Genomic DNA, 21673 nt, shown 5'->3' with positions numbered 1-21673 from the left:
TGCCAAGCGTCGACTTGAGTGGTGTGAAGCTCGCCGCCATTGGACTCTGGAGCAGTGGAAATGCACTCTCTGGAGTGATGAATCGCGCTTCACCATCTGGCAGTCCGACAGACAAATTTGGGTTTGGCGGATGCCAGGAGAATGCTACCTGCCCGAATGCATAGTGCCAACTATAAAGTTTGGTGCAGGAGGAATAATGGTCTGGGACTGTTTTTCATGGATCAGGCCCTTTAGTTCCATTGAAGGGTTATCTTAATGATACAGCATCCAATGACATTCTAGACAATTCTGTGCTTCCAACTTTGTGGCAACAGGTTGTGGAAGGCCCTTTCCTGTTTCAGCATGACAATGCCCCCGTGCACAAAGCGAGGTCCATACAGAAATGGTTTGTCGAGATCTGTGTGGAAGAACTTGACTGGCCTGCACGGATCCCTGACCTCAACCCCATCGAACACCTTTGGGATGATTTGGAATGCCGTATGCGAGCCAGGCCTAATCGTACAACATCAGTGCCCTATCTCACTAATGCTCTTGTGGCTGAATGGAAGCAAGTCCCAGTAGCAATGTTCCAACATCTAGTGGAAAGCCTTCCCAGAAGAGTGGAGGCTGTTATAGCAGCAAAGAGGGGACTAACTCCATATTAGTGCCAATGATTTTGGAATGAGATATTCAGGTGTCTAGATACCTTTGGTCATGTAGTGTGCTTTATATCTGGTTTTAGTTGTTTTAAGTTTACACTGAAAGCGTTTTTCCATCCCGAAAATGTATTGAATTTTTTTGTAAATATTTGTTTTTATTTATGTTTTTACACTGTTTGGACTTGGGTGGCCTGAAAAAAATGCTTAGGTGGCCTGCCCAAGTATTTTAATGGCAGAAAAATCCCTGGTCCATGCTTTTGTGCGAGCATGTGTGCGGGCAGCAGTGAAAGTTTGTGGGCAGCAGTGTGTGTGTCTGCGACTGAGTGTCCCCTCTCTCTTGCCAGCATGTCCCTGTCTGTCCTTTCAGACACCACAGCTGATTGGTACAGAGACAGCAGGCTTCTCTCAGCCTAGCTCGAATCACAGGCCCCAAAGCCTGTAGAAAAAAATGACAGCATAAGTCATTTGAGCCAGGCATGATATGAGAAAAGCTGATAGCCTACTCACTCCACCCTGACCGACTCTGCATTGAGAGTTACCCACATACAGGATACACATTCTTAGCAAGATGTATGTGGGGACTTTTCTTTTTTGTAAACCCCACAATTTGTCGAAGGACAAATCCATGGCTTTCCAGCATCGTTAGAGACGTAAAATCTGTCAGAGGTAGACATATAATAATAATGTTTTGGTGAACCGAAGTTAAGTTAGGATTACGCTAGTTAGGATTAATAGTCCTCTGAGATGTTTGGTCTTGTACAATAAGTCATTGTTCTTAATTTGGCTGAATCCCACTGGTTCTACTTTGCATTTTCTCAATCTGAACATTCACAATGTTGTGAACATTCGCAATGTTGTGAACATTCGCAATGTTGTGAACATTGCTTCAACCTCCCAACAGTCTTGAATGCTAGGCAAAGGGTGCTCTTCCCTCAGTAGTCTAGCTAGGTACATCTTGTTCCCAGTAAACTTGGTAACAATGGTCCCCAGATGGCCCATAAAAAGAGTTGCAGTGACCGTGGCATAGTGTACCAACCGTTGTTCCCTTCCTTCCTGCTTTGCGGAATAACGAGTCCCAGGCATTTATTGGAGAGTTTATAATTGGCTCACTGACAAAAGTTTATAGAAATGGTTTCATCACGGCCTGCTATTGTTGCGAGCAGGGACGGTTGATGGGAAGGAGTTTTGGCTATTGTTTAACACCCGCTGCTGAATAAGAGGAAGTTGAAGTTCAAAGCATGGAGACCGAGTCAGGACAGGATACCCGTGTTGGTCCAGTGGGAGGTATGGATAAAGTGTCTCAGAGTACGGGTGCTGATCTATGGCTGGGCAATATGGCCAAAATATCAATATTTTTCCCCAATTTTTGAAATTGTTTTATAATAAAATTTCTAAATGTGCTTTATGAGTAGTGCATGCCCTTAGGGTGGCAACACATACATTCTAAGTGATTTCAATGGGGCTTTCTCCATTCTGATTGCTTTATACAGGTTCAATCAAACTTCAACCAAAAGTTGATCTCATTTGAGCTCATTTCCACGCTCCGTGTAGGGCTCCATGATACGGACAAAAATCTAGGCCTTTTAACCAAATTTTACAATTGCGATTTGACTTGTGATTTTAGATCAAAACACTTGGGTGAGAACTGTTGGAATCATGGAAATAGAATGATTATTCTAATTTGATAGATATAACGTAATAGTAGGCACTTTTAATACATAGTTATTTGACATGACAATGAATGAAACGGCCAGAGAGGTGTTCATAGAATTAGCACACTAATAGGACCTCTATGGAGGAGTTATTGTGACGGTAGGAACCAGTGTATACTGCCCGGCCCTACAGTATGCTGATATAGGATCAGTTTAGCCTTTTACATCATAATGGATCAGATTATTATGGACAGGGAAGACCTGGTCCAAGATCAGCACTATTACTTTGAGAGGTTCTGCCCCTGAACAAGGCAGTTAACCTGTTCCTAGGCTGTCATTGAAAATACGATTGTTTTCTTAACTGACTTGTCTAGTTAAATAAAGGTAAAATTGAAAAAAATAATAAAAATAAAATGTGAAATTTGCATGCCCCGCACACCTGGGGATCTCTCTTTTTCAGCCATCTATTTATTGTGTTTGAGGGGTGCAAAATCCACTTGGCACTTAAATCTCGCAGGAATGATGGCTTTCATTGGACTCCTGCGACTCTTTCATACTTCGGAAAGTATTTGGACCACTTGACTTTTTCCGCATTTTGTTACGTTACAGCCTTATTCTAAAATTGATTTAAAATGGTTTTTTTCCACTCATGAATCTACTCACAATACCCCATAATGTCAAAGCAAAAACTGTTTTTTAGACATTTTTGCTAATTATCGATTTTATTGCACAGTATGCCTACACATTGATAGGCTATATACATGTTTTTTAAAGAAAATGCACTGAAACTAAAATAGCTTTGGTTTTGGTGATCCTCTCAGCTCCGGCTCATTTTCAATCCTCCCGTGGTTACGGTCCCTGGAACGGGTAGCATCTTTTTCTAGTTATTTTATTAACGAAAGCATAAAGATGTTGATGAAGAGATACTATAATGCTGTTTTGAGTTAGAACTGTTACACTTTTTTGTAACACTTAGAGTACTTAATTAAGCATCGAGTACATTGCAAGTAGGGAGATGTTCACACCTACAGTAGCCGGGCTATAAGAGTATATTGTCCTGCTAATCGGGCTACAACTGTTTGAAAACCTCTTTTCAAAGTGCCACCAGCTGTCCATCACTACTGTAAATAAAAACACAGCATCTTGCTTATATCTTGTTTACATTCTTTATTGTAACCACAATGTCACAAATAATTTGTACCTACCTTTCCTTTTATTACTTTTAGACTTTGGGATTTACAAATGTGTGCTTTTCATGTCATTTTTAGTTAAATCCAGTTTGGATTTAAGTATAACTTTTGACTGACGCCTTTAGTGAGAGGTCTAATGCTTTAATATTTAATAATATCTGCCCTCCAAATTCATATCTAAGGGGCATTTTTCACGCCATTATTAGTTACATTGTTTTAGTTTGAACGTGCAGACTGGCACTGAGAATAACAGGAATGTTTCCCTAGTCAGCGCCATTATTAGTGCAATGCCCCTTAAAGTGTTGCTCTGTGCTACCTAGTGTGGCGGGGTGGGGGTCCACCACCCCTCCCCCTTCCTCCTCCTCCCTTCCCCATGGGCTAGGTCCGTCTTCTGTGAACCGCTCTGTGGCCCATCCCGTGGCCCCTGCCCTCGTGCCTTGAACCTTGCACGCCCACCGCTATTTCAGTGGATACAGCTGGAGAACTGCAAGGCAATCCCATTGTGCGCCACTCGGGAGCCATAACCAATATGACCAATATATATTGTCCTGCTAATAACAGGGTTAATAATATATCTGTGAGAATATCCAAGGGGCTTTTATATGATTCTATATTAATAATAATAATAATAATAATAATAATAATAATCACTTTGTTTAAAAAAATAACATTTTGGAGATGATTTCATTTTCAAATAATGTAAAATGAGCGAGAAATGTGCTGTTCTTGAACATGGGGTGAGACATTGTTACTAATTTGGTCTCCCAGTCGAGGCCGGCATGGGTATTGAACCAGCATCTGTAGCAACACAGCTTGCACTGCGATGTAGGGTCTTAGACCGCTGCGCCACTCAGGTGCTGTACAACGTGACCGGTCGGGAGTAGGGCTACAGTACTACAGTAAAAGCAGAATAATCCTATCATTTCCACACCCTAATTGTAGTCTAAGTTTCTCGTAGAATAAAAACCTTAATGTAACATCCAGTTTTTTATAACACTGAAGTCGTGCACAATTATCAGTTTCTATTTAGGTTTATGTCGCCCATTCATTGTCAATTAGAGACACAGTAGCGCCAAAAGCATAATCAGTGCTCTAACTCCCCCTTGCTCTGGTCTGGAGCAATGAAGTGGTGACGCAGGGTACCGTACTAAACCACAAATGACCTTTAAGTCCCACAGCATAATCGCAGAACATTTAGTGGAGCCACCACTGTAGTGCCATGTTGGGCCCAAGCCGCATGGTTGTCTTTTAGGAACACTACAGGGCTGAGGATTCCATTGCCAAGTGTCTTAAACACATGACAAGAGCAATTTAATGTGATCTTAGACTTGGCACTTTCCGTGGGCGAAACAGGGCGTGAGTCCACACTTCAATTAGAAGACTAACTGCAGATTAATTTAATACTTGGGAGTTTTTAATGCCTGATACGTTCAAGTCAGCAAGAGATTTATTGGATCAGGTTGCCAGCATATATAAAAATCACATTAAATACACAAACAAATATTTGCCTTGGCCTATATAATTATCTTTAAATTTCAGATGGCAGCACCCTTCTCTCGGTGCGGCTCAGTGAAATATTGGATCGGCACGACACAGTCGTTATGGCAGAGGAAGACATAATTCTGTCAGCTTGGGTCTCTTCAGTGAGAGGGGGCCTACAGCTTGTTCTTGAGAACATGTGATTTCACACTTTGTACCCATTTTCTCCTGACCTTGTTCTATTAGCTCCCTATTGGTTTGGGAATCTGAAATGATGCCCAATTTGCTGAAAGTTATTGTATTTTCCCCAAGACTGCATCCAATGAAATGTAATGTCTTCTCTAATGGAATTGCATCAACCAGTCCTGTGGATTTGTATACTACCTTGTCAGGTTTGGAGCTAGATTGTGTTTGTCAGTGACCTCTGACTGTCTTTATGTAGTCTATGCTTCCCCCCTTTTTATTAAAATGCTGTTGTTTAAAGGCCCAATGCAGCCGTATTTATATCAATATCAAATCATTTCTGGGTAACAATTAAGTACCTTACTGTAATAGTTTTCCATTCAAATGGACATAAATAGCTTTTTAGCAAAACACTTTTTTTCAAGCAGAATTTTTTCTGTCTGAGTGGGGAGGGGAAAACGTAAAACTCACTCTAATTGGCAGAGGGGATTGGAACTCTCTTTGTTATTGGTCTATAACCAATTTACTTTCTGGTGTTGACACCAGGCAAGCCGAAACTCCCACCCATGCAATTATAAGGTCCTCTGTAAATTGTATTTTCAACCAGCAACACTGATCACATTTTTTCACACCTTTACAGTGTTTGTTTCATCAGCTGTTGTACAATACGATACAAAACACAGGAAAGCAGAATTTTGAATGCACTGGGCCTTTAAAAAAAGGAATTTAAGACCGAATAACTAATCGAATTAATTATCTTGCCATAGTGTTGTCTGTTGGTTTGGAGTTTACGGAAAGGAACACAGGATGCAGTGCAAGCATTGTGAATAATTTGTCTGCATAATTTCCAATCCCCCATATATTTTTTTGTAAATAAATAAAAAAATATCTAACAGGTGGGTCTAATGCTGATTGGTTAAAAGCGCATTCCAGCCGGTGTCTATTTAAGCAAAAAGGCATGAGGAGGGTGTGGTATATGGCAAATTTACCATGGCTAAGGGATGTTCTTATGCGCAACGCAGAGTGCCTGAATACAGCCCTTTGCCGTGGTATATTGGCCATATACCACAAACCCCCTGAGGTGCCTTATTGCTATTATAAACTGGTTACCAACATAATTAGAGCAGTACAAATAAATGTTTTGTCATGCACGTGGTATGCGGTCTGTTATACCACTGCTGTCAGCCAATCAGCATTCAGGGCTCAAACCACCCAGTTTATAATCCAGAAGTTACCACCTGCTAACTACAATGACATTAAAATGCCTATTTACTCTGTTCCATCTGACTGAGCAATCCACTGTCTCATCAGCCCAGGCAGGGAAGTTATAAACTTGATCTCCACTATAAAAGCATCTAGACATTAACTCACATTTCTTTTAGACTAACATTTAGGTAGCAACAGCAGATATTTGTATAATCCTTGCTGTCTGTCTCTCTGACATTTGCAACATTGTTTCAATATTCAAATTCGATCTCCAACTGTCCCATAATAATGAACGTGTAGTGGTCGGGACGAGAGAGAGGCAGGCAGTGTTTCTCAGCCAGTCGAATTCATTAATCAGCTGGCATCGTGTGTGTGTGTGTGTGTGTGTGTGTGTGTGTGTGTGTGTGTGTGTGTGTGTGTGTGTGTGTGTGTGTGTGTGTGTGTGTGTACAGTGCCTTGCGAAAGTATTCGGCCCCCTTGAACTTTGCGACCTTTTGCCACATTTCAGGGTTCAAACATAAAGATATAAAACTGTATTTTTTTGTGAAGAATCAACAACAAGTGGGACACAATCATGAAGTGGAACGACATTTATTGGATATTTCAAACTTTTTTAACAAATCAAAAACTGAAAAATTGGGCGTGCAAAATTATTCAGCCCCCTTAAATTAATACTTTGTAGCGCCACCTTTTGCTGCGATTACAGCTGTAAGTCGCTTGGGGTATGTCTCTATCAGTTTTGCACATCGAGAGACTGAAATTTTTTCCCATTCCTCCTTGCAAAACAGCTCGAGCTCAGTGAGGTTGGATGGAGAGCATTTGTGAACAGCAGTTTTCAGTTCTTTCCACAGATTCTCGATTGGATTCAGGTCTGGACTTTGACTTGGCCATTCTAACACCTGGATATGTTTATTTTTGAACCATTCCATTGTAGATTTTGCTTTATGTTTTGGATCATTGTCTTGTTGGAAGACAAATCTCCGTCCCAGTCTCAGGTCTTTTGCAGACTCCATCAGGTTTTCTTCCAGAATGGTCCTGTATTTGGCTCCATCCATCTTCCCATCAATTTTAACCATCTTCCCTGTCGCTGCTGCAGAAAAGCAGGCCCAAACCATGATGCTGCCACCACCATGTTTGACAGTGGGCATGGTGTGTTCAGGGTGATGAGCTGTGTTGCTTTTACGCCAAACATAACGTTTTGCATTGTTGCCAAAAAGTTAAATTATGGTTTCATCTGACCAGAGCACCTTCTTCCACATGTTTGGTGTGTCTCCCAGGTGGCTTGTGGCAAACTTTAAACAACACTTTTTATGGATATCTTTAAGAAATGGCTTTCTTCTTGCCACTCTTCCATAAAGGCCAGATTTGTGCAATATACGACTGATTGTTGTCCTATGGACAGAGTCTCCCACCTCAGCTGTAGATCTCTGCAGTTCATCCAGAGTGATCATGGGCCTCTTGGCTGCATCTCTGATCAGTCTTCTCCTTGTATGAGCTGAAAGTTTAGAGGGACGGCCAGGTCTTGGTAGATTTGCAGTGGTCTGATACTCCTTCCATTTCAATATTATCGCTTGCACAGTGCTCCTTGGGATGTTTAAAGCTTGGGAAATCTTTTTGTATCCAAATCCGGCTTTAAACTTCTTCACAACAGTATCTCGGACCTGCCTGGTGTGTTCCTTGTTCTTCATGATGCTCTCTGCGCTTTTAACGGACCTCTGAGACTATCACAGTGCAGGTGCATTTATACGGAGACTTGATTACACACAGGTGGATTGTATTTATCATCATTAGTCATTTAGGTCAACATTGGATCATTCAGAGATCCTCACTGAACTTCTGGAGAGAGTTTGCTGCACTGAAAGTAAAGGGGCTGAATAATTTTGCACGCCCAATTTTTCAGTTTTTGATTTGTTAAAAAAGTTTGAAATATCCAATAAATGTCGTTCCACTTCATGATTGTGTCCCACTTGTTGTTGGTTCTTCACAAAAAAATACAGTTTTATATCTTTATGTTTGAAGCCTGAAATGTGGCAAAAGGTCGCAAAGTTCAAAGGGGCCGAATACTTTCGCAAGGCACTGTATGTATGTAGTATTTGTGTATGTATATTGAAAAAAGTTCAAACAAAACAGTTTGAAAAGATTATGTTTTAGTCAAACATATCTGTTTGGCCTTCTTATGGTCAAATTATTTGTAATTATGTTCCGGCCCCCCGACCATTCCCTCAAGAAAACATGGGCCCGCAGCTGAGTCTAGTTGATGATCCCTGGTGTAGGCCTACCTTTTTAATTACACCATTGTGAACGTTTAGACTCAAGAATCAATTACAATGCCGTTCTACCATCTGTGAGCCACAAAAGTAGCACTAATGGTTTGTTAAGAGGAAGTTTTCCTTGTATCACTAGTATATCCCTGCCCCTCCAGCTCTTGCTTATTTCTCTCGCCCTCTGCTGCCTTTCCCCCTCCCTCTCCCTTCCTCAGTGAAGTTTCAGTGATACGTGATGTCACAATCCTGACACAGCACTTCCTCTCAGTCCCTCCTCAGTTTCAGCTCGTTCCTGCCTCTGGGCCATCTTGCTGCCGCTTTGGACAATGCCCGTCCTTGTTTGCATCTCCCCCATATTTCGGGAAGCCCGACATTGCTGGTAACCACTCGCAGCTCATGATGATGAGGTCACCGGTACTGAATGGCCTGCCTTTGCCCTCTGCTTCCCTGTTCGATTCCAGGAGGAGGGGTGTGGTCCAATAGGAAACAATGGAAGCTTTCTTCTGATGTGATATGGACAGACTGACGTAGACAGACAGACTTACAGACAGCCGAGCAGATAAGTTGATAGAGGTCAAAGACTGGCCTTGTGTCATCATTACTCCCCAATGCATCGGGGTTGGTATGGGCTACTTTTGGGACCTATGGCCCTCCTTATCCACACACTCATGTTCATAGTCGTTGCTTTATCTATACATTCGCTCTACAACTGGACTGACCTATGGCCGGTTGACAGAACTGCTTTACAACACGCCAAAGAAACGGAGTGATGCATACAAACCGCAGCATGAGCAGAGAATACACATTGGACCAGCTGCCATCAGACTGGAATTGTGGTTATGTCTTTACCGGTTATGTCATGACTCAGTTGTTTGTTGTTGTCTAGTCACCGTTTGGCCATTTGGCTTGGATCCTGCTTTCAGAAGGGGTCAGTGACAGGTTTAGCTTTCACTTCTTCACGGGAGCTTTTAGGGCTGTGTTCGTGGACTTAGTTCACCAGAGTTGAGATCCGTTTGATTTCCATACCAAACAAGAATTTAAACTTCGATATAAGTGTGTCCATTGAATTCAAGCCTGGATTGACCGGTTTTGAAATGGAACTGACCTGAACTGATGCAGTGTGCTCTCTAAGACAAACTGATCAAAATCATATGGGTATGGTCATTAGACTATATTGTCTTCCAAAGAAAATATCCTTTCATGTCAGCTACACATGTTCAACACTCCATTTTGTACTGAATGACTTTGATTTGATCCGTGAAGTTCTGCCTTCTTGCCCATCCTAGTGTTGTTGTGAGTCCTGTCCATAATGATGACTTGCTTACTGTAGGTCTCGCTCAAATGGGCAAGCTCCAGCGCCATATATCTTCCCTCTCTTTTCTCCATCTGTATGTGTGTTTCAGCTAAGCCTGCAGACAGAGTTGTGGCTCACTGAAGCGAGGAACAATCATGTTGAAAAAAAACAAGAGCACTGTCATTTAAAAGTCCAAAAAGTGTGACAAACTCAGTCACTGCCACTGTTTTCACACTCGTATGCCACATTTTGAACTATTGAGTTTCCTCTACTACTCAAAGTAAGTCGACAGTAGACCCCTGCGTAGTGCTACGTTGCATCTAGGCTCAGTCGTCCATTTGTGTTTATTTGGCTGACATGTTTCCCGCAGTTTGTTTTCGCACAGTGTCACTCAAATTAAAATGTTGTATTTGTATTCCTCATACGTCAGTGAACAATTACCCCCCTTCAGAGGGAGCAATAACATCCTGTTTTGTATAATTAGGCCAGTGCAAGATGTTGTGTAACAAGGCTTACCGATTCGTGACAGGTGGTTGCTTGTTTATGCCTTTTTTTTTTTTTACTGTACATTTGCATACCTGTTGTCAGCTTCAGTCAGTGAGGTCAGGGGAATTTGGCATTGTTCATGCAAATGCCCTGTTTATGGGAGGAGAGTTATCGCAAATGTACAATGGACTGTTCAGACACGCAAGGGTCGCTCTGTCCACTACTCAAAATAGCGTACACTGCATGGAACTGGAACTCAAAATGCACTCAACATGTTTAATTTAATGATCAGGAGTGTCCTAACAACACCCGGAGTATATTTTTCCCCCTCTCTGTCGTCTAAATGGAAAATATTCCATTTGTGGCTCACAAAGTCCAGTCTTTGATGCCTAACCAAACCATTGTGTACCAAAAAGGTTGGAGCGCCAAAAAAATATTGGCCAGGTCCCTGCTATCCTTATCCGCTTCCTTGAAACAATGCTCCTTCCCATCACTAACATTTCTCTTGGTAACTTTCCTCTCCTCCTTTTTGAGCCACTTCTTTCAACCATTTTGGCAAATGAGGTCAGATATAATGCATTGGGGGTGGGAATGATCAAAGGATTCCCCTGCGAACCGACGCAGCTCTGTGTCGCTTCAGGAAATCCTGTGGCGATGTCATGTTCCTGCGATGCAGGAAGAGGAGCGGGGGTAAATGGGATAGTTTGGGATTATTCCCGTAATGGATGTCAATGGGGCTCTAGTGAACCATTGGGGCTCTTTCCTCGCCATTGTGTTTTCAATTCCTTTCCTCGTTTCAATTGATTTCGCTCCTCTTACATGGCTAGTGTAGATGGCCTCTAGTGTAGATGAAATTAAGTCAGTGCCTCAAAGGATAGTTCTCTGCAGTTAGATACCAGAATGGATGACATAGATCATGAACTGAGACTATATCGTCCCAAAATGAACATGCTTTGAGTTGTATAGGCTTTCAGATATTTTGTTCAAGCTATTTAGTTAACTTTGCGCCAAGGTCTAAACAATAACCCCTCTTAACAACCTCTCACTCTCTCTCTCTCCAGCACCTGGTCCAGTGGGATGCGGGGGACCCGGAGTGCCTGCTTCAGCTGGTGAAGGAGCTTATCCAGCAGTACCACCAGTATCAGTGCCAGCGTCTGCGCGAGAGCTCCCGGCTGCTCTTCGAGTACGACAGCCTGCTCGAGGACCCCAACTACAGCCGCAGCATGGAGATCTACGCCGGGCACAAGAACAGCTGGGTACGCTACATGATACAGCCACTTCACAGGGCATGGTTACATCCACCCAGAGTTGTGCCTAGTATGTGGCTCAGCATTCAGCTTCTCTTTGTTTGAAATATTTTTGCGCACTGATTATTTAAAAGTTTTGCACTGGTTTAATTTTGTGGACGGACTGATATGAGGCTATAGTTTCTCTTGATTCTCTCCAACATTTGACCCCCACATCTAAACCTCATCCTATCTAAACCTATATAAATTGCAGCACCTAAACCCAGACGTAATGTAGACATACACCGGCAGTTCAGCTGGCGACATGGTTAATAAATTCACAGCAGCGAAGTGAATGTCGCTGTCACTGAACCGCCTTGTGAAAGGGCGGATTATGCTAGGTGAGGATGTGGCGCCCCAAGCATGTTTCAAAGCAAGGCCGTGTGTACATGTCTGTGTCTACTCTGTGTGTGTGTGTGTGTGTGTGTGTGTGTGTGTGTGTGTGTGTGTGTGTGTGTGTGTGTGTGGAGACACACTCCCTAACTAACCTATTACTTTTATGCAATAGAAGGTCTTCTATATGTGCCTTGATGGGAAAGGATGATGTTTAGGAACATTTCAATGTGTACATGTGAAAGTTCTGTCTTTGCAGATGAGGTTTGCCTCTGAAGGATGTGGTTAGGGTTGGTGTGGTCTGTGGGGTAACAGACAGTGATATGTTTAAGATGGCTTTATTGTTCTACATCTCTTAATTCCTTTAGTCGTATCATAGTTCATCTGCGTTATTTATACATTTTTACATAATTTTTATTGGAAAAATTGTTAAAGACATTCTCCGGAACTTACAGTATTTTTTTATACCTCTAGCTTTGGGCTGGATGTGTTGATGTGTAGTTCATACATGCAAAATGACTGTTCTGCCTCAATTAGCCACAATATCCCTAGTTTTGAAAGCGACTGTTTTAATGGAAGCTGTGCCATTTTCTCTTATGTGGGCCAGCCCCTTAGCAATTTGAGTTTGAAGCGAGCCAATGAGCTTTCAGCCCCTCACCATTTGAGTGACAGCTAGAAAGATGCACACACAGCAGAGCGAGAGAGAGTAATGACGCGGTGCACATATCTGCACGTATGTGACGTAGTATGCAATTTTTGGGGACCACTTTTGTCTCGTGAGTGCTACTTTCAGAACAACTGGCTAAAAAGTATCTCTTTCAATGGATTTATCATTTTTTCTAGACTGTAGGCTAAAAATACAATTAACCTTTTAGACCTAGCTAGTCAGCAAATTAACCACATTGAAAATCCGTAGGATCAATAGCTCCCTAAAATCAGGAAAGAAATATCTGTAATTCGTCCAAAAATCGTCCCATTAAGACAGATAGATGAGATCTATTCAAACAGGTTCTGAAATCTCATTTGCAATTCACTCATCTTTAGCCATCCCTAATCATTCCCATGCAGTGTGCCTGTGCTGTTTCAATATGACCTGTGTGTTACCCTGTGTGCCTGTCTGTTCTCCATCTGTACACGGTGTGATGTTCTTTTCTTTGCCTCTCGTGTTCCAGACGGGGGAGTTCTCCGCTCGCTTCCTGCTCAAGCTCCCTGTGGACTTCAGCAACATCCCTGTCTATCTCCTCAAGGTAACCAACCAACCAACACCCCCCCCCCCCTTCATACATGTGCTCACACACACACACGCGCAAAGGAATATGCGTGCGTGTGTGCAAAGGCAAAACATCACTGTATGCCTTTAAGCATGCAGCACAGCAGATATATACAGGGCTAGAACGAACTGTGTGTAGGATTGTGTGTGTGTGCCTTCTCAATCTGTATGTATCTATTCAATCTTTGTGTGTTCAGTGTGTGCGCAGCCCCGTACACATACAGCCACTGGTCGCCAGGGCTGTGAGTTGACTAATCAGCAGCCCGTCACTTCCTATCAGCTTTTAGCTGAGTGGTGTCTGCAGGCTGCGCAGACCAAGCTCTCTCTCTCTCCCTCCCTCCATCGCTCTCTCTCTCCCTCTCTCTCTCCCCCTCTCCGTCTTTTCACTGCGTGTGGTTGTGCAGCTAGGCCTCGGGAGGCCCAAGCTCGCTGGCCTTTTCCAGCTCGCGACGTGTTTGTGAGAAGAAATGATGTTAAACATAAGGAAAACAGCAGCTGTCATCAGCATCACAGGCCTTTCGTCCCTCATGTCTCTCAGCACTGAAACGCGCCAGTCTCTCTGGACACAGTTAGTGGACTATCTTATCCCTTTAAAAAAAAACAGCCAACTTTAGCGTTCCGGCAACTTTTTTCTGACTTTTCTTTATATCTGAAAGGTATCGCCGGCGACAAAACCTGTACTTTTATTCCTGCCAAACGACGTAGTTATAATTGCGGTAATGTATTTAAAAATCCCACCAACCCCTCAGTAAAAACGTCGCCTTTCATCTTACCGTCTTTGGCACGCATTAAATCACATTGTTGTCTGACATCACACTTGTCCTTGTCATTATGGAAAAGTATAAACGCAAAAATGGCAGTCTGCATGTCATTGCAGCAGCCTAATCCAAATGGCATTACCTGTTAATTTTTTTGCCCCTGAAATCTGTTTAAAATGTTAGGATAGCTATGTCAATCTAGCAAGCCAAGCAAGTAAAAGCAACTTTTTAGACAACGTTTTGGTTTGATGCTAGCATGTTATTCAACTTTATCTAGCTGGCTAGCCAGCTCATAATTACCAGAACATATCAGACAACGTTTTGAGTTTAACTGTCGCCAACCTTTTATTACCCATAAGGAAAATGAACACATTACAAGGTAATTGTTTACAAGTATGGCGAGCTGCTAACGGTGTTGTGAACGTGAAGAAATTAAAGCAGTGCATTTCTATCTGAAGAATTTAGAGCTTGCTGTCCTGTCAGGTTACCAGAACAGTCGCAACAACAGGGTCAAAGTGTAATGTCTCTTGCTCAGGTGCGGCTAAACAATGGCTATATAAATGGTGAATGCTGACAAGAATGTGGTAAAAATGTGGCTGTTTGAAAGGGAACCATATAAACATTGCCCAATTCTTTTTTTCAGGCAACGTACCGCAAATCCTTTGTGAATCAGCTATCTGTCTACAGAAGCAGGATATGGGCATACACTGAAGTCCATAGACATGGTCCTGTGTGGCTTCGTTGGTAGAGCATTGTACTTGCACTTCAGCGTCGTGGGGTTTGGTTCCCACTGGGGTCACCCATGCTAATATGTATACATGCAATTACATTGTTGTGTCATTGGTGTTGGTCTTTTAGGTATGTGCCTACTTTTTAAAAGATGTTGTCTGTGTCCCCACCTGGTATTGTCCCCAAGCCAGATAGGCATGTCAACAACATGCAAGCCCTGTGGGAAGGAGTTTTGTAGGCACTAACATAACATTTTTGAAAGAAAGTTGATTTATTGACAAAGCTATCAACAAGGTCCCTATTTCTGCCATCAAATCATATTCATAGGCAATCACACTTATAGGTTAGCGGTTTTCTGTTCAAACTTTTTTAATTGTTTTAAATCATATAATTTCAAGTGAATGCAGAATATGGTGCTATTGCGCAATGAAGTTCTATCTATGGCAGTCAGATACAGTAGGCTTTGTGTAATGAAAGCTGTGATTTTCTCAATCAGTCCATTTTTGTGAAGCTGTCTAATATCTGTTGTTGGGGCAGTGGTGTAGTGCTTTTTGTTTTTAGGTACAGCAGCACAATTTCCTAATGAAAGTTTGTACCCACATGTAGCTTATTGTATGATATAATTTTAGAATATACATACAGTGCCCCAGGAAAGTATTCAGATCCCTTGAATTTTTCCACATTTTGTTACGTTACTGCTGTATTCTAGAATTGATTAAATAAATACAAATTCTCAGCAATCTACACACAATAACCCATAATGACAAAGCAAAATGTTTTTAAAATTCAAAAACAATTGCTATGAGACTCTAAATTGAGCTCATGTGCATCCTGTTTCCATTGATCATCATTGAAATGGTTCTACAACTTGATTGGAGTCCACCAGTGGTAAATTCAATTGATTGGACATGATTTGTAAAGGCACACACCTGTCTATATACGTTTCCACAGTTGACAGTGCATGTCAGAGCAAAAACCAAGTCATAAGGTTGAATGATATGTACGTAGAGCTCCAATACAGGATTGTGTTGAGGCACAGATCTGGGGAAGGGTTCCAAAACATATCTGCAGCATTGAATGTCCCAAGATCACATTGTCCTCCATCATTCTTAAATGGAAGAAGTTTGGAACCACCAAGACTCTTCTTAGAGCTGGTCGCCCTGCCAAACTGAGCAATCGGGGGAGATCGGCCTTGGTCAGGGAGGTGATTAAGAACCTGAATTATCACTCTGACAGAGCTCTAGAGTTCCTCTGTGGAGATAGAAGAAACTTTCAGAAGGACAACCATCTCTGCAGCACTCCACCAATCAGGCCTTTATGGTAAAGTGGCCAGATGGAAGCCACTACTCAGTAAAAGGCACATGACAGCCTGCTTGGAGTTTGCCAAAAGGCACCTAGACTCTCAGACCATGAGAAACAAGATTATGTGGTATGATGAAACTAATATTGAACTCTTTGGCCTGAATGCCAAGCGTCAAATCTGGAGGAAACCTGGCACCATCCCTACGGTAAAGCATGGTGGTGGCAGCATCATGTTGTGAGGGTGTTTTTCAGCGGCAGGGACTGGGAGACTAGTCAGGATCGAGTCAAAGATGAACGATGCAAAGTACAAAGAGATCATCGATGAAAATCTGCTCCAGAGCACTCAGGAGCTCAGACTGGAGCAAAGATTAAGCACCCTAAACACACAGCCAAGACAACGCAGGAATGGCTTTGTGGCATGTCTCTGACTGTCCTTGAGTGGCCCAGCCAGAGCCCGAACTTGAACCCGATCGAACATCTCTGGAGAGACATGAAAATAGCTGTGCTGCGACTCTCCCCATCCAACCTGACAGAGCTTGAAAGGCTCTGCAGAGAAGAATGGGAGAAACTCCCCAAATACAGGTGTGCAAAGCTTGTAGCATCATACCCAAGTAAATTCGAGGCTGTAATTGCTGCCAAAGGTGCTTCAAGAAAGTACTGAGTAAAGGGTCTGAATGCTTAAGTAAATGTGATATTTCTGTTTTTATATTTTAATAATTTTGCTAAAATTTCGAAAAACATGTTTTTGCTTTGTCATTATGGGGTATTGTGTGTAGATTGATGAGGGGAAAAAACAAGTTAATACATTTTAGAATAAGGCTGTAACCTAACAAAATGTGGAAAAAGTCAAGTGGTCTGAATACTTTACGAAGGCACTGTAGCCTATAATGCATCATCCAAATGTAACAATTGCCTATGCCTACACAGTAGAAATAGTGACTCAGAAAAATAAAAAAATAATTCTAAAACAGCAAGTTAGGCCTACCTAATTATATATAAGGCCATCACTGTCAATTGTGAATGATAATTCTTCACATTTTACGGGTGAAACTCAAATGCTGCATCTGCATGCCAACCATTTGATCCGATCAGTTTCATGGTAATGTGCATTTCGATCGTATTCTTCTTTAATGATGTAAGTAGCCTACTGTTTGATAATATAATTTTCATGCAGAGGGAGCATATTATCCAAGCATATTAAAGCCTAGTGGTGCACACTGTTGAATTCTGCCCCATAAGATTTTTTTTTTGTAGTTAAAAATATATATATTTAAATATCAGTGAGTTATACTGAGACCAAGGTCTCTTTTACTGATGAGCCCTGAATTACATAAATTACTGAAAATACACACAAAAAAATACAAAATGCAAGCAGAAAGAAAAACACTGTCATAAAAAACAAAGACATTTGTCAGACACCTGAGCGACCCACACTAAGGAGAAATCTTTATCCGTTGTATAGGCCTACTGCAAGTAACCTATTAACAGCCAAGACAGAAAGATCAACACGGTCAGAGACCCACTAAAGCAGCACAGCCCCCTCTAGTCTGAGCTAACCTGACAGAGTTGGTCCAATGAAACCCAAGCCCCCGGATGGGTGAGCATAATATAAGGAATGAGAACCTTGATGACCTTGAACCTGGCCGGTGGGGATTCCGGTGGGGTACCCCCACCCAGGTAGCGGCAGTGCTGGCAATCAAATTATTGTGGCCCTGGTGGCACAAAATAATCAAAGTCTGACTGCACAGAGATACTTGGGAAAATGGTCACAACAGGGGACGTGTGTGTGTGTGTGTGTGTGTGTGTGTGTGTGTGTGTGTGTGTGTGTGTGTGTGTGTGTGTGTGTGTGTGTGTGTGTGTGTGTGTGTGTGTGTGTTTTTTCAGGGTAGGGGGGTGTGTGTTTTTTTTTCAGGGTAGGGGGGTGTGTTTGAGCACCAAAGGCTAGGACTTGACATTGGTTAATAAAATCTCCCAATTCTTGCTCAATTTTGCATGCCTTTTCAAACAGCTACAGCTATATATGCATTCGCACATCAAGTCTTCTCTTGAGTTGGGGATGGAATAACTGTTGAACATCTGAGCTTGTTTGGGGGAAGGGTGGGGAGTGTGCGTGATTGCACGTGTGTGTGTCCCACATCTATTGCTATAGGGTAATGATAATAGGGACAATACAGGATGAATCACAATAATTGTTTGCCAAAATAATAATTGCTTGCCGAAAAAAATGTACATTTTGTAATTTCAATCCTGGTTCTAGGTAACAATCCTGGTTATAGGTAACAATCCTGGTTATAGGTAATAATCCTGGTTATAGGTAAGCATATTATTTGTTAATTGTGGAAATTAATTAAGATATGCAAGATTTTTTTTTATTTTGTAATTTTATTTTGTATAACTGTATACAATTCAATGGAGGTGAGGGCGTTGGAAATGCTTTTGGCAGTTAATCTGCTTCTGTTCTGTGGGTGGCACTGTGTGTTCTTTTAAAAGGATGGGTCCCAATCTCTCAAAAGCCCTAGGATACAGCTGGACAGGGGTGGTCTGCCAGTCACTGGAATGACAATCCAACTTGGGATGGCGGGTGGACTAGTGGAGAACAATTGGAGGTTTAGCAAGTAGCAATTCAAATACCATAGTATTATTAGTATATTGACACTCAATCATTATGGTACTTTTTAATGTTAAGGTTACAAATGTATATTATGATTAATACAATTGAAACTTGTATCTCTTTATGGTAAATGGTGAAATAAGTATAATTGTAATGGCTTAGCAGATAATTAGAAAAGATAATCAATATTTACCTGGCTATTAGAGAAGGAATATAATATAACTCGTTCAACTATTTTAGATGAAGTTGTGTGGCGAAAGGACTAGAGGGGTTGAAATATACTTCTCCCATGGGCAAAGAAACTCGAACTTAAATTACTCAATGGACCGTAAAGAAAATCACACTTCAAACTATCACCCTTAAGGAAATCACAAATATCATGGATATAATGGAACTAGTGGATATATGGAGGCTTAAATATCCTGACCTAGATAAACGGTCTTCTGAGTACATCAAAAAAAGTTTGGTATACCTCAACTGGTATGCCATCCAGCCCTGGAGTTTCCCGGACTTAAAGGCTTTAAATGCATCAAGAAGTTACTGCTCTGTAATTTGGCCTTAACATGATTCTTTCTGTACAGCTGTTCATGTTACATTATTAATAGGAAAAAAGTCCTTACAATTATCTTCGGCGGATGCTCAATCAAGCTAGTCATCTTGACTACTTTCTTATGTCGTTCTCACTGGCACCAAAAGTTTTAAAAAGTGTTGATCAAATCAAAGTTTATTTGTCATGTGCGCCGAATACCACAGGTACAGTGAAATGCTTACTTACAGGCTCTAAAAAATTGTGCAAAAAAAGTATTTGGTGAATAATAGGTAAGTAAAGAAATAAAACATAGTGAACATGAATGTATAGTTAAAGTGACTATGCATATATGATAAACAGAGAGTAGCAGCAGCGTAAAAAGAGGCGTTGGGGGGGGGCACACAATGCAAATAGTCCGGGTAGGCATTTGATTTCCTGTTCAGGAGTCTTATGGCTTGGGGGTAAAAACTGTTGAAAAGCCTTTTTTGTCCTAGACTTGGCACGCCGGTCCCGCTTGACATGCGGTAGTAGAGAGAACAGTCTATGACTGGGGTGGCTGGGGCCTTTGACAATTTTTAGGGCCTTCCTCTGACACTGCCTGGTGTAGAGGTCCTGGATAGGGGACAGAATGCGGTCGGACCATCAAATAATTGGCATATACATTACTCTTACAGAATTTCCACGTGGGCGAGAGTATTGGAAATTTAATCACAGCCAATTGGATGACATCTTGTTTTTCACCAGGACAGGATAATGTATAAGACTTTTTCCGAAATAATATAGGTGCAGCAGATCCTCTTATTATATGGGACACTTTTAAAATGTTCCTTTAGAACAAAAAACAAAAGCAAAAAGCTATTTAAGTCAAAATAACTCATATTAAGAAACCAAATAGAGGGTCTAACAGTACATATAGATGGCAATAAAAACAGTACCATAGAGGCACAGAATACAGGAAAAACAAAAATAACTTATTCAAGAAAGATCAAGTCTAATATAAAAAATAATGTGAACTGGATGAAATATGGGTAAAAATGCACTTTTTTGTTTATCTTCAACATAGAAATACTACCAATAATAATTTACTGAAACTTGTTACAAATGACAAAATGAAAATATTGTTTAGTCATTATTCATAAAATTCCTAACAGTAACTCTGGGTCTTCTTTTCCTGTTGGGGTCCTCATGAGAGCCAGTTTCATCATAGCACTTGATGGTTTTTGCAACTGCACTTGAAGAAACTTTCCGTATTGACTGACCATGTCTTAAAGTGATGATGGACTGTCTTTTCTCTTTGCTTATTTGAGCTGTTCTTGCCATAATATGGACTTGGTCTCTTCTGTATACCACCCCTACCTTGTCACAACACAACTGATTGGCTCAAACGCATTAAGAAGGAAATAAATTCCACAAATTAACTAAATACCTGTTAATTGAAATGAATTCCAATTGACATGAAATATGTTGGGAGAATGCCAAAAGTCTGCAAAGCTTTTTTTGGTTGCTACATGATTTCATGTGTTATTTCATAGTTTTGATGTCTTCACTATTATTCTACAATGTAGAAAATAGTAAAAAAAATAAAGAAAAACCATGGAATGACTAAGTGTGTCCAAACTTTTGACTGGCACTGTATGTTTCTCAGTTGTCTTAAAAATTGCCAGTCCACTACAGAGTCTTCTTTGCTTTGGCCCAGGCTTGATTTCTCATCTGAATGAGCCCAGATTACTTAAAAGAAAACCAAGGGTTAGATCTATCGTTCACTCTGAATTGTTTAAAAGAGGCGTGCTAATCAGGACGGCAGGTAGCGGTTAGAATGTTTGAGCCAGTAACCGAAAGGTTGCTAGATCGAATCACCGCGCTGTCGTCCTGCCCCTGTACATGGCAGTATACTCACTGTTCCTAGGCTGTCAGTGTAAATAAGAATTTGTTCTTAACTGAATTGCCTAGTTAAATAAAAAATAAATACAAAAAGTAAATCAAATCTGAAATAAATATGTAGGAGACATTTTCTAAAGACAACTCAGGGTTAGGAATAGAGGTCGGAAATCGGTATTTTTGGGCGCTGATTTGCCTATTTTAAAAAATATATATTGTTATTATAATTTTTTATACCTTTTATTTTTACTAGGCAAGTCAGTTAAGAACACATTCTTATTTTCAATGACTGCCTAGGAACAGTGGGTTAACTGCCTTGTTCAGGGGCAGAACGACAGATCTTCACCTTGTCAGCTCGGGGGATCCAATCCTTGCAACCCTACAGTTAACTAGTCCAACGCAATAACGACCTGCCTCTCTCTCGTTGCACTCCACAATGAGACTGCCTGTTACGCGAATGCAGTAAGCCAAGGTAAGTTGCTAGCTAGAATTAAACTTATCTTATAAAAAACAATCAATCATAATCACTAGTTAACTACACATTTGGGGCGGCAGGGTGGTTAGAGCGTTGGACTAGTAGCCGGA

The 21673-nt window shown here is 41.3% G+C and overlaps 1 protein-coding gene across 4 annotated transcripts in view; it reads left to right on the top strand.

Moving 5' to 3' along the window:
* babam2 (BRISC and BRCA1 A complex member 2) overlaps positions 1-21673 on the top strand; it is a 198737-nt gene that overhangs the window by 45219 nt on the left and 131845 nt on the right. For all 4 annotated transcript variants that reach the window (XR_016491855.1, XR_016491854.1, XM_021584324.3 and 1 more), the window contains exons 5-6: positions 11454-11648; positions 13184-13258. Coding sequence is in view for 2 of the 4 variants with exons in the window: in XM_021584324.3 (XP_021439999.1) it covers positions 11454-11648; positions 13184-13258 (270 nt within the window). In the remaining 2 variants the exon portion in view is untranslated. The remainder of the gene's footprint in view (positions 1-11453; positions 11649-13183; positions 13259-21673) is intronic.

Source organism: Oncorhynchus mykiss, chromosome 25 (assembly GCF_057628025.1).
Source record: "Oncorhynchus mykiss isolate SJ-2025 chromosome 25, ASM5762802v1, whole genome shotgun sequence".
NCBI lineage: Eukaryota > Metazoa > Chordata > Actinopteri > Salmoniformes > Salmonidae > Oncorhynchus > Oncorhynchus mykiss.
This window is presented reverse-complemented; position numbering and strand designations above follow the sequence as displayed.